The sequence below is a fragment of the Fundulus heteroclitus genome, chromosome 12 (genome assembly GCF_011125445.2).
Source record: "Fundulus heteroclitus isolate FHET01 chromosome 12, MU-UCD_Fhet_4.1, whole genome shotgun sequence".
Classification (NCBI taxonomy): Eukaryota; Metazoa; Chordata; class Actinopteri; order Cyprinodontiformes; family Fundulidae; genus Fundulus; species Fundulus heteroclitus.
Window position 1 is genome coordinate 41,044,590 of NC_046372.1, and position 11,632 is coordinate 41,056,221.

The 11,632-nt window shown below is 35.3% G+C and overlaps 1 protein-coding gene and 1 long non-coding RNA gene across 2 annotated transcripts; both read right to left on the minus strand.

Moving 5' to 3' along the window:
• Positions 1 to 1,366: 1,366 nt before the first annotated feature.
• Positions 1,367 to 3,211, minus strand: LOC118565043. Its single transcript, XR_004932138.1, has 3 exons — positions 3,189 to 3,211; positions 2,995 to 3,090; positions 1,367 to 1,713 (listed from the first exon to the last, which is right to left on the minus strand). It is a non-coding gene; the product is annotated as an uncharacterized LOC118565043 (long non-coding RNA).
• Positions 3,212 to 5,284: 2,073 nt separating this feature from the next.
• Positions 5,285 to 11,412, minus strand: LOC118564814. The gene is made up of 10 exons (XM_036144001.1): positions 10,835 to 11,412; positions 10,088 to 10,250; positions 9,926 to 10,004; positions 9,655 to 9,765; positions 9,234 to 9,275; positions 7,905 to 7,979; positions 6,464 to 6,601; positions 6,292 to 6,375; positions 5,463 to 5,603; positions 5,285 to 5,320 (listed from the first exon to the last, which is right to left on the minus strand). Exons 1-10 carry the CDS (start codon positions 10,935 to 10,937, stop codon positions 5,285 to 5,287), a joined length of 972 nt encoding a protein of 323 aa, XP_035999894.1. The 5' UTR covers positions 10,938 to 11,412.
• Between the last annotated feature and the right edge of the window lie 220 nt (positions 11,413 to 11,632).

An 11,632-nucleotide genomic window follows, 5' to 3' on the forward strand; every position in this document is an offset into this window, starting at 1 on the left:
TCTTCTCTGTCCAAAATGGGAACATTTTGGTTCTCAAAAGAGTGTCCTTTATCCACGAGGTGCAGGTAGCAGCCCAGTCTCTGTAATCTCATAATCCCTAACAGTTTCCTGTAAACTTTAATGTTGAGGCTTCCATCTCTTTTCATGCTCATTCATTGGATTGGGCAGCGGTCTTTGTGTTAAATTAGCCACCCCTCTGTGACACCGTGCGCTTGTTGGGTCTAAACTGCAGTTGGGGTTAGCTCAGGCATGAGCCATAGCCATTAGGAGCTGGTACCTTAGCAGCTAAAGCTAGCTCATTGTAGCCACTCGGCTAGTAGTAGGCCTTGCTCTAAGGTACCCTAACATCACTCCAGATCTATTTCAATGCTGTTACATCATTTGCCTGTCTTAATGGTGATCATTCAATCATAAACTAAGTGAGGCTTATTCTAAGTTAGAAAATTACTTAAAGCTAAATGCTCCTACATACAAATTTCATCATTTTGCTTTTTGCTATTGTTTTTCTTCATGTTTTATGTTTTGTGTGTTTGTGTGTGTGTGTGTGTGTGTGTGTGTGTGTGTGTGTGTGTGTGTGTGTGTGTGTGTGTGTTCTTACGCACCTATACAACAGTGGACCTTGGCGTGGTTACACAGTCACAAAGAGGGGACTACAAATCAAACAGGGGACATTTTTCAGGTCCCCTGTTTGACATGCTTTAAATCAGGCCCAAATCATATCTAAATCCCTTTCCTGCATTTTTTTAATTTTTGCAAAGAGTGGACCTGAAAGTGTGTGAGTGTTAATGACTATACTCAGCACTGCCTCTGCTGGATGAAGCATAATTTAACAACTTATTCACACATATCGTTTACACACACACTCCATTATAATATGAATGGGTTGTGGCCCAAAGGACTCTTGTAGGCTGTAGAGGGTCAATTATGCAAATTCCTTAAGAGGGAAGTCTCTTGAAACATAGTTTGATCTTATTTTTCTTCTCTTGTGTTTTAGCTCAACTTTGTATTAAAATTAAGCACTAAAAATCAGAAAAGTAAATAAACCATAGCTTTAAACCTGAATTTAAAAATTTTATGTATTGATTTAAATTCCAAAAACAGAGATCACCTTGTCCTGTGTGGAATAATAGAAGTCCGCTGTTTGCTGGTACACAATGACACAAGTTCCCTTTTAGATAGCATGACGTGACAATGACTCTACCAATTGTGTGAAAATAAAAATTAGCTAATCTACACCTACAAAACACTATACTTTATTTGCGAAAAGGCTTTTTTTTACACAATATAAAGGCTGAGTTTTAGTAAATGATGAGGAGTAAGATACTTTGTTACTTTTTTATTATTACAAGTATTTGGCATCTGTCTTTACAGCTTTAAACATGTTTAGTCCTACAGTACTAAAATGACAAATTTTCACAAGGAATTTTTTTAATTGAATCTGTGTACTGTGTTCCTTGGTTCCTAGCATTAAAGCTCAAAATGTCCAGTATAATCTTCAGTACTTTTGGAGCCTGTTTCTCTTTGCTGTTATCCTGTTGTACACAAAGTATTTTACAGCTTTCCAGTCTCTGTCATTATCCCTTAAAATCTGATTTCCATCTATGCATCTCTGACAGTGCACTTTTCCAGGGGTCTTCATTTCTTTCAGGAAGTCTTTGAAATGGCTTTCGACAATTTCTCCCTCCGTCTTTGACCAGGGCCTTCTGGATTTTCCTGTAAACAAATAATTAAAGTTACTAAAGGTATGGATAAATAAAAGGGACATATTTTGTCAACAAATGTAATGAGATTACATATGTACATTTTTCTTTAGTCAAAGATTTAACATAACTTTTTGAATTGATTGCAATGAGGATTTATTAATGCCACCCATTTTGTTTTTAGAAATGGCTGCCCCTTCTCCAGGAGGTTCTTCCTCTGAGTGTACTGGAAGAACAAATATGGCAATATTTATAACTGATTGAACTGATTTGATTTTTATTTAACCAGGATATGGTCCCATTGAGATAAATAACATATTTTTCAATAGTACTGGCCAAGAGGCATCAATAACTATATAAAGAAAAAGTTATATTGTTGAAAGAAAACAACAAACTATAAAAAACCAGGTACATTTTTATTTAATTAGCCTCAAAATCTGCTTTGAACCAAAAGAACTCATTAAGAAAGGTTCAGCTAATTGTAATTTTTTAATGAAGTTCTATTAGGAGTGTGCTGAATGATCAAGAGTCTTCTTGCCCAACTCAGTCTGGGCAAGGGACAGAAAAAAGCAAACTGTGAGTGAAAATTATACTAGTCGGAATTTCTCAGTGCAATTGGAGTACAGGTATAGGATTGCCGAATTCAATGAATTGCTTTGTAAGTGAAAGTTATCCAGTGGGAATTACTTCCACCAGACAGTTTAGGCCACCTTCACGCTGAATATAAATCGCAAAGGGGTATTGGCATTTTTCAGTTTGTGTTTAACCTTAGAGAAGAAAGATAAAGGAAGTCTAGCATCCTAAGACATTGAGATCCACAAAAGATCTCCATAGTCCAACGCAGACATATAAATTACGGTAAAAACTTCCTGTTTATCCACACAAAAAAATATTCCTAGGGGCCCGGCTACCAAGTCAGCTGACAATAAATACTAAGACTCTATTAAATTAAGTCCCTTAGATTTCCTATGGTCCAACAATTTGCGTGCTTTAGGTACATCAACAGCAGGGAAAGGTGCCAAATTTTAATCCTCACTAAACAAAACTGGATAAGTTGTCTTTTGTGAGGATGCAGCAGAAACAGTCCATTTGGAATAAAATAAACAGCCAAATTGTATAAAATGCTTGTGAAAGAAGCAGAAGGGGTCCTATATCACCCAACAGTTATGCAACATTAATGTAAAAAAAGTTTGGAATTTTCTACATAATAAGATTATTGATAAAGGATCATGAAAGTCAAATTTTGACATTTTTTTGAATGTATTATTACATGCAGTGGAAAATATTAACATACCGTTTTGAACTGATGGCAGTGACGGTTTCTTTGTGCCACAGATTTTCTTTGGTGAAGTAGATGCCTCTCCTTCAGAATGTGCTTCCTCCAAGTGTCCTTAAATAATACAGAGGGGAAAAATGTTGTGGTTGAAAGTGATTTATTTCCTAACATTCTTCACTACATGCAGTGAAATTTTTAGAGCGATATCATACCCATGTTAACTGATGGCAATGATTTCTTGCCAACAATTTTTTTTGTTGAATTGGATGCCTTTTGTTCTGAATTTGGTCGCGCTGAAATAACACAGACGGCAATTTATAGTTGAAGAAAGTAATTTACATTGTTAGTGTTATACACTGCATGCAACCTAACATCTTGCCTTCTTGACATGTGGTGGTACTCTGCACAGACTGGAAATCTGCATTTGAGTCAGAATACTCCTCTTGAGCTGCAACATAATAATGAATATTCATGAACATAAAGTATTTTTACACTTAATTTAGTAGTAAAATAATGTACTTACAGTTGCTTTGTGGCATTATGTCTTCCAGGCAATTCCCTTTGAATTTGCTTATTCCACCTTCTAGGGCAAAAAGAAATTTGCCAATTTTTGCCATTTGGAGAGTTTCCTCAGGTAGTCGGTAATAAACCCTATGGACATTTATATCGTGTCCCAGGAAGTTTGCAAGCTGGTCTAGCTCGTGAACTCGTAGGTCAAGAAGCTGTGACACTGTGGCAACATGCTTTCTCAGTTTGGTGGATGTTATATTTTCTGGGTGTTCAGCTCCACAGCTTTCTGCATAACGTTTTAAGCTGTCACATCCACGAATGTTCTCCTGGGATCCATAATTAAGACGGGCAAAAATGTAGGGATTGCTTGGGGAAATCTTAACGTCTTCTCTTGTTTTTATCAGAAGTTCCACAGACTCTCTTACATTTGTTGGGAATAGCACTGGCACTTTGCGACCCGTTTTCCCCCGTACTTCTACCCTGATGAGATTCTCACATAATTTTTTCTCAAAAGGTGACAAACTCGCCAGAACTTCATCTTGCATACTGCGTTTGTTTCTGTGCAGGTATGTTTCAAGTTTCATTCTAGAAACTTCTCCCTCGCGACGACGATTAAACAATATGAGCTGTGTCAAAGTGATTTGAGAGAGCTCACTCCATGACTTTTTGGATGGCTGTTCAATGAGAGCTTTTTTGTTGACCTCTTCAAGGCATTTCAGATGATGATGGAGCTTCTTGATATCCTCAGTTAGAGGCAGCACCATGGGGTTGTTCCATTTCTTTTGATACAAGGTTTTCAGTGCATTGGATGATACATGTGTTGTCCAATCCATTTCAATTAATTTGTTGAAATGCCTAACTCTTTCTCTTAAGACCATGTCCTCTTGGCGTATTGCATCTCCTTCCAAGATGGATGACACCTTCACAAGGGAATGCCGCAGTTTAAGTGCAGTTGAGGGAGTGGAAAATGTATTTGTTGAGGGATCAAACCCAGTCATTTGTTTGACAGCTTCAAGTACTGTGTCAAACTTTCTTGGGTTGATCATGTCCTTCAAATAGATGATGTCGTTGTCCATTTTTCTTGCTTCAAGAACAAGTCTAGCAAGTTCCCTCATCTTATTTCGGATGTCTGCCTGGTATCGTCCAACTTCTCCATTTTTGAGGAACATCCTTTCTCCCAGTGAAATGATTAGCACATCAGACTTCACAACTTGAGTTACAGCATCATATGTCATCTGTTCAAGAAGTTGCTTTAGTCCGCTGGAAATTGCAACATTCATTGGCAACATCAGTGAAGAACTAACCTGAACTTTTCTTCTTTTCAGTATTCCAACCTCTTTCACTTGTAGCTTGCAATGCTTTTGATGTCTCCACAGGTCTTTTTTGACATACATAGCAACACAAAACTTGCAAGGTAGATAGTCTTCTGCTGTTGATGGACCGGTGGCCTGCCGTTTTGGTACAAGCTGTCCTTTTCCAGAAGACAGAACAGTGCAATTATGATGGTAGTTTCCCATGTTTCTTACTTTTGTCAGGAGAAGATTGCGCATGGTTGATCCTTGGCTGTGTGCAAGTGCTTTAGCAACGTCAACTTTATCAGAATGCTTCTGCTTTAGATGTCTTGTAATTTTTACATAAGGTTTCTCACAGTAAAGGCAGTAGTTCTTCTTGTCATATATCCGCTGTTGTGGTGTGTTTGAGGACATTTTCACTTCAACATTATGATAACGAGGGTTACTGTGATGTGTATTTAGAGCCATAATCTCTGTAGTATTTGAAACTGCTTTTCTTTGGTTCACTACTTTGATTGGTACTTCTGCTTGTTGTTCTTCATCTGACAGTTCCATGAAATTGAGATTTTCCGGCTCAGCCTTGACAAAATAAAACACAAAAATATTATATTACATACATGAAATCCATAACTTAATTTCTTTATATAAATCAACTCATGCATTGTAATTTACCCCTCTTATTACCATTTCATCCAAGGTTAATTCTTCTTTAGTTGGACTTGATGAATCTCTCAGGTGAGTGCCAGTCATTTCCGGGTGAATGCTGAGTATACTCTCCGTATCATCTGTTGTTTGTGGACTGGAATATGATGAACAGAGTATGTCCTGTGAAAACATTGGAAGAATTCAAAGATATTAGGGAGGCTGGTATTTAACAGGTTCTTGCAATATCTCTCACATTTCTCTCCATGTACCACTGACTGATCAGAATGTGTAGGTATAAATATATTTTTCCACATGGTAATCCAAAGCATCTGATAATTTTATTTTTATTCATCCATAAAGATTTGTATCTAAAAAGTAATTTGACCAGCTACAAACATTTGATAAGTTCCAATTTTTTTCACACGTTACAATTTTTGTGTTGTCTAATTACAGATATGAGTTAAAATATGCATTTAAAATTCTGCTGTGGGTCTATCCAAATGCCCTTATTCAGTGGGTACTCTTTAGTCAAAACAGAAGTGCATCAGTGGTTACCATGATACGCTCTGCTCAAATAGTGCAGTCAGTACACAAATCCTGTATACAGACACAAATTCCTATCTACACATAAAGATAAAATTCTCACATAGGTTGGTTCACAATGTGGAAAAACTGCAACTACATATTTAAATTTAGAAAGCACAAAATATGAGTGAACTTTGGTCCCCAAGAGTCATATTCAATAAACATGAGCAATTTATACATTACAGTCAAATATCTGCCAATGATAAGTATTGTCATACAGTAAATAAACGTAATTGTAGACACAATTGAGGATATTTTCACCTGGGAATTGAAAAACACTTACTGTATGTGTATCTTGTCCTTGGTTTTTTTCTGCCTGGTGTTGTTCTGGTTGTTCTCCTGGAACATTTTTCTGCTCTGACTGGGTCTTAATTGAAAAACACACATTATTCATAGTATTGCAACAAACAAGAAAAGCACAGCTGAACATTTTATAAAAAAACATGCATCCTTACCATTTCACCACTGCATAATTCCTCTGGAATGTGACTCAGGTGAGTGTCAGTCATTTCTGGGTAAACGCATACATCACTCTGTGAGATGTCCATCTTTTCTGGTATTTGTGGACTGCTATGTGATGAATGGAGTTGGTCCTGTAAAAACATTGGTAGACATCAAAGTACATACTATTTACCAAATACCATTTAGGCCGCTTGACTGCTTTGTGTAATTATCAGTTGTATTTTCTGTAAAAAAAATGCCCTGTAAAGTCTGCTATATATTATGTAACGTTACTTTGAAATGTGTTTATTTTTTCTTTACATTCTAAGTAGTTTCATCATGGTAACACATTGTGAGAACAAAGTTTTCTTGATTCATGATCCCTGACATGCTGTGTTTAAAGAAATGTTTAATATCTAGCATTTATAATTTTTTTTAGTTCATTACAGGTTTTTACTTAGAACATTGATACCACCTCTATGTGAGGAAAGGGGTGGTCACAGTTCTGTAGCAGCACAGCCATTAATCACATTTGCATCAGAACAACAGGCCTGCAAACATGTTTGCACTCCACCCCTCCCCCTTCCCATTCCAGCATGATTTCAGCTCGAAACAGAAAATAAGTATTGGCATAATGGAAATAATACTATTGTAAGTTTCTTTAAAACAAACATTTACAAATTAGAGATAAAAACCCCTGCATGGAAAAAAAACGTATGGTCTAATGTATAAAATTAACAAACTCACACATTCCTGACACACCTCAAAAATTCATCCCCAAGTCAAATTCCTTGTATGTTCAAACCTACTTGGCGATTAAACTTGATTCTGATTCTCACACATTCCTGACACACCTCAAAAATTCAGGTCAAAACTAATTGAATAGGTCCTCTGGATGCATTTGTCTTTATTGAAATGTTTCATCTCTTTTCTAAGACACCTCTTAAGTCTGTGGAGCTATTGATCAACCCAGCCTTGTAAGCAGTGGCTTTGATTTCAACAAAGTTTCAACAAAGAAGAACCCATCCAGAGGACCTAATTCTTGTAATTTTACTCACAAATGAAGGTACACAAATACTGGAACTGAAGCTCAAAGTAGAGTTTTAAACCGATTTTTGGGTAATGTTTATAGATATATTATTAATTAAACAATAAAGAAGCAGCTAAGAGATAAAACTGACATCCTTTTTATACCAATACATAAAATATTTTCTACGGATACACAAAGACAAAATTCTCAGACATTTTGGTTTACAGTGTGTAAAAACTACAACTACATATTCTGATTTACAAGCACAAAACATATCACTGAAATTTGGTCCATGAGAGTAATATTAAATGTGAGGTATATTAAAAATTTAAACCTCACAGTCAAATCTCTGCCAAGGAAAAGTATTGTCATACTGTAAATAAACGTTATTTTACACAACCCAATTGAGACTTGAATACACTTACTGTATGCATATCTTCTCCTTGGTTTTCTTCTGCTTGCTGTTGTTCTGCTGGAACATTTTTCCGCTCTGATCTGATCTGGAATAAGAAAATACAGATTATTTATAGTATTGCACATAGTAAGAAATTCACAACTACACATTTTATATAAAACCTTCCATGCATTGTAATTTAATCCCCCCCTCTTTACCATTTCATTTCCCATAATTCATCTTGAGTGTGGGACTCAAGATCAGTTAGGCTCTCACATTCAGAAATCACAATGGTTGCCTTTAATTGTATAAGAGACCAGTACTAAAGCTGTAAACATCCATCTGCCTTTTTAGATAAGACTTTTCAAGTATAATTAATGTTTAAAGAGTTTTTTTTTTTACCATTATATAAGTCTATGGCTATTGAAAGCCACACTAACAAGAAAGACCAGGGGAAACCATACCAGGAGAGGCTCAAAATCTTGTCAGTACTTAAAGATATTAGGCAGGCTGTTATGCAGACTTAGACTTAAACTTAGACAACTTTGTTTGTCATTCAGAACAAAATCTAACATATGTTTTTACTTAAAACATTGATACCACTGCTTTGTGTTGATCGGGGAGGTCACAGTTTTGTAGCAGAAGAGCCATTAATCACATTTGCCTCACAACAACAGGCCTGTAGGCCTGCCCTAATTCCAACAGGCTTTCAACTTAAAATAGATAATAAGTATTGGCACAATGGTAATAATACCAATGTAAGTTTCTTTAAAATCTAATTTAAAAACCAGAGATAAAACCCCAGATTGGAAAAAAGATAATTTTCAGTCTAATGTATATAATTAATAACTCCCACAATTATGTTTCCTGACACAGCTCAATAATACAGGTCAAAACTAATGAGGTTCTCTGGATGGGTTCTTTGTTGCTAAAATGTTTCATTTTTTAAAAAAAATACTTCTTCTGTCTAAAAAACCATTGTTAGAGCACTTTTTTTGGCCAGTAGGAAAGGAATACTTGATTTTAACAAGTTTTCAACAAATAATACCCATCCATACGACCTTCTCCTTTTACATTTTACTCACAAATGAAGATACACACACCCTGGAAATCCTATAAAGCCTAAACTTAAAATTTTTCCACAGTGTAATCCAAAATGTCAGAAAATTCTATCTTTCTACATACAAATAGATCTGTAATTTAAAACACAATTACATAAGTAATAATATTTTATACAAGCTTCCATTGTTTGACACATTTTACACCTGAAGTTGACACCTGGTGCATAGTGTGCAACCCTGACAGCCAAACCCATCTGTTTTCTGATTGTATTACAAATATGTGGTTGGTATATCTTTACCTTCTTTTCCATGTGTACATTGGAGGAGGGAGCTTTGGTAGTCTGAAATACATGACAATGGATGAAATCAAACATGTGAATTTAAAAAAAAACAATTCATAGTGTTTTAAAATAAAGATGCCTTTGAAATTAGTATCTGAGGCCTACCTACAGCATGTGTAAAACCTCACTAATGTTACTGGTTTGATTAGTCATCACAACTGTACGATATAATTTCAACAATACACAAAAATAATAACAATATCCTTAATATTCCTATTGTGCTTAACATGCTAAATGTATTTGTCATTGTGACTAAAAATTTTCCAATATTTGTGAAAAATGATTAATGCACATGCAAAAAGTTTACATTAACAAACAAAGAAATACAAACCTGATCCCTGAGAGAGGAAGAAAAAAGAAGAAATATAAATATATTTACATGTCTCCATGGACAGTTAGGATCTCCATAGTCATACACAATTTCTTCTCCTGCATTTATTTTAGTAGTTGCAAACACACACAGATGAGGACTTTTCTTTTCATCCATTACCTGTTGGTGACATAAGCACAGACACAAAAATCAGCACTAATCTGTTAAACAGTCAGCTCTACAAGATTAATGTGAAATCATATCATTTTCAGAAATATTGATATATATGCTGTTTAAAAAACTGTACATAAAACAAAGGGGGACTTGACTTCATACTTACTATTTTAATCTTGCTATTTGGGTTGATGTGATCATCATTGATGAATCTTCCAAGTTGAGTATTCTTACTGCCATCAACACTGCATGAAAATCATATTTTTATCGTAAGCAATATTAAACATTGGATTATTTTTATTTCAAAGTTTAATCCAAATTTTCTTACCAGCAAGTCTTTCCCTGAAAGGAGTAGAAATACAAAAATGCTGCATTTGCATCTGAGTACTTCTTGAACAGAGCCTCTCCTTCTGAGCCAGTGATGTGTTTTCCACTGTACTCAAGCAAGAATTCTCCTGGCTCAATGTTTTTGCTGGTAAAAACTCCATACCCTGATAAATAGAATGAGACAGAATGCTTTGGTTATGTATATTTATACATCTTATTAATAACACAGTTTCTTTACAATTTTAACAAGGTAATGATATGCATTGTGAGTTTATGTTTTGGATTAAGATGTATTAGTGTAGCTATATTTATATAATTGCAAATCATCAACTTGTAGTTATTTAAAATGTCAGTGAATATCTATGTATCAAAATGCAACTTCCAAAACATTACCATCTGATTGAGAAGCATTCCAATATATTTTAAATTAAATAAAAGCAGCCAGTGTGGCTCTGATGTGGCTCTTACTGTGGTTATTTAACACCTAGGCCATAAGAGAATGCATTGCTTTATCACCCTATTAGCTTTTTTCATTGGCATTAGTCTCCTGACCTAAACAGACAAGAAAGCAAATAAATATTCACTACCATGACAAACTATGTCTTTAAAACATTTTGGGCAAAACCTTACATGGCAATATATCACATACTGTAATACTAAGTTGGTGTCCTAGGGTTGAATTGAAATGTTATACCTGTATAACACAGAAAATTCCAGAGAGTCTGATATACTAATTTAACAAACATACCTTTCTCCTTGTTGATATATCTTTTGTAAAATGTGTCTTTATCCCTCCCAGAAGAAATGAAATTCAAAGCTTCTGTTTCTGGACAAACCCTTTTTTGTCTCATTTTTCTCTGAAATATTTAGGAACAATCATATGGCAAGTGGTTAACAAGGGAGAGTTTGTAAAATAAATCAAAGAGATGAATATATGATAAAAACATTCATTAGGAGTTAGTTAAAATGTGAACCTTACCTTGTTGTGGTTTGGAAGATGTAGATAAAAAGTTTCAAAAGTAACCTAGGTAAATTTGCTTACCTATTGGAAGGCAAGATATGTAGGTTATAAGATTAAAATGGCTGAAAAAGGTGAAAAAACTCTCAATTGTGACTTTTGTCGCAACTGTTCCAGGCCTCAAGAGAAGGAATTCATCTTCTCCCCTGAATATATACCCACAATCCTGACAACTTGCCTGGACAGGGATTGGTTTTTAGAAAATGCTCATTCTTGGTGACATAGTAATGCAAATGTTCTAAGGTAAGGGAGAGACCACTTTCTTAAGCTATTGCTGTTTAGATCTATCGACATCTGTGTTACCTACACGTTCACATTCCATTCTTATAGAGGTTTGTGGGACAGCTACAGGTCGCCCCTTACTTTTATCCCTGTAATTTTCCAGGATCGTAATAAAATGCTGTTTTCAACCTCCATATAATCTGAATCTGCATATCATAAGTAAAAGCATTTATATGAATCTCTGGCTATCTGTGACAGTGCTGTTAAAATGGATCCACGCCTAACAGATAAAGTGTAGCTTTGTTC

Excerpts from the sequence above, each read along its gene's own strand:
- LOC118564814 (XM_036144001.1), bottom strand. The coding sequence starts at position 10,937 with ATGAGACAAAAAAGGGTTTGTCCAGAAACAGAAGCTTTGAATTTCATT. Across the intron at positions 9,766-9,925 it reads CAAATAGCAAGATTAAAATA|GTAATGGATGAAAAGAAAAG; the intron begins GTAAGTATGAAG and ends TGTCACCAACAG. Across the intron at positions 9,276-9,654 it reads CTAACTGTCCATGGAGACAT|ACTACCAAAGCTCCCTCCTC; the intron begins GTAAATATATTT and ends CATGTATTTCAG.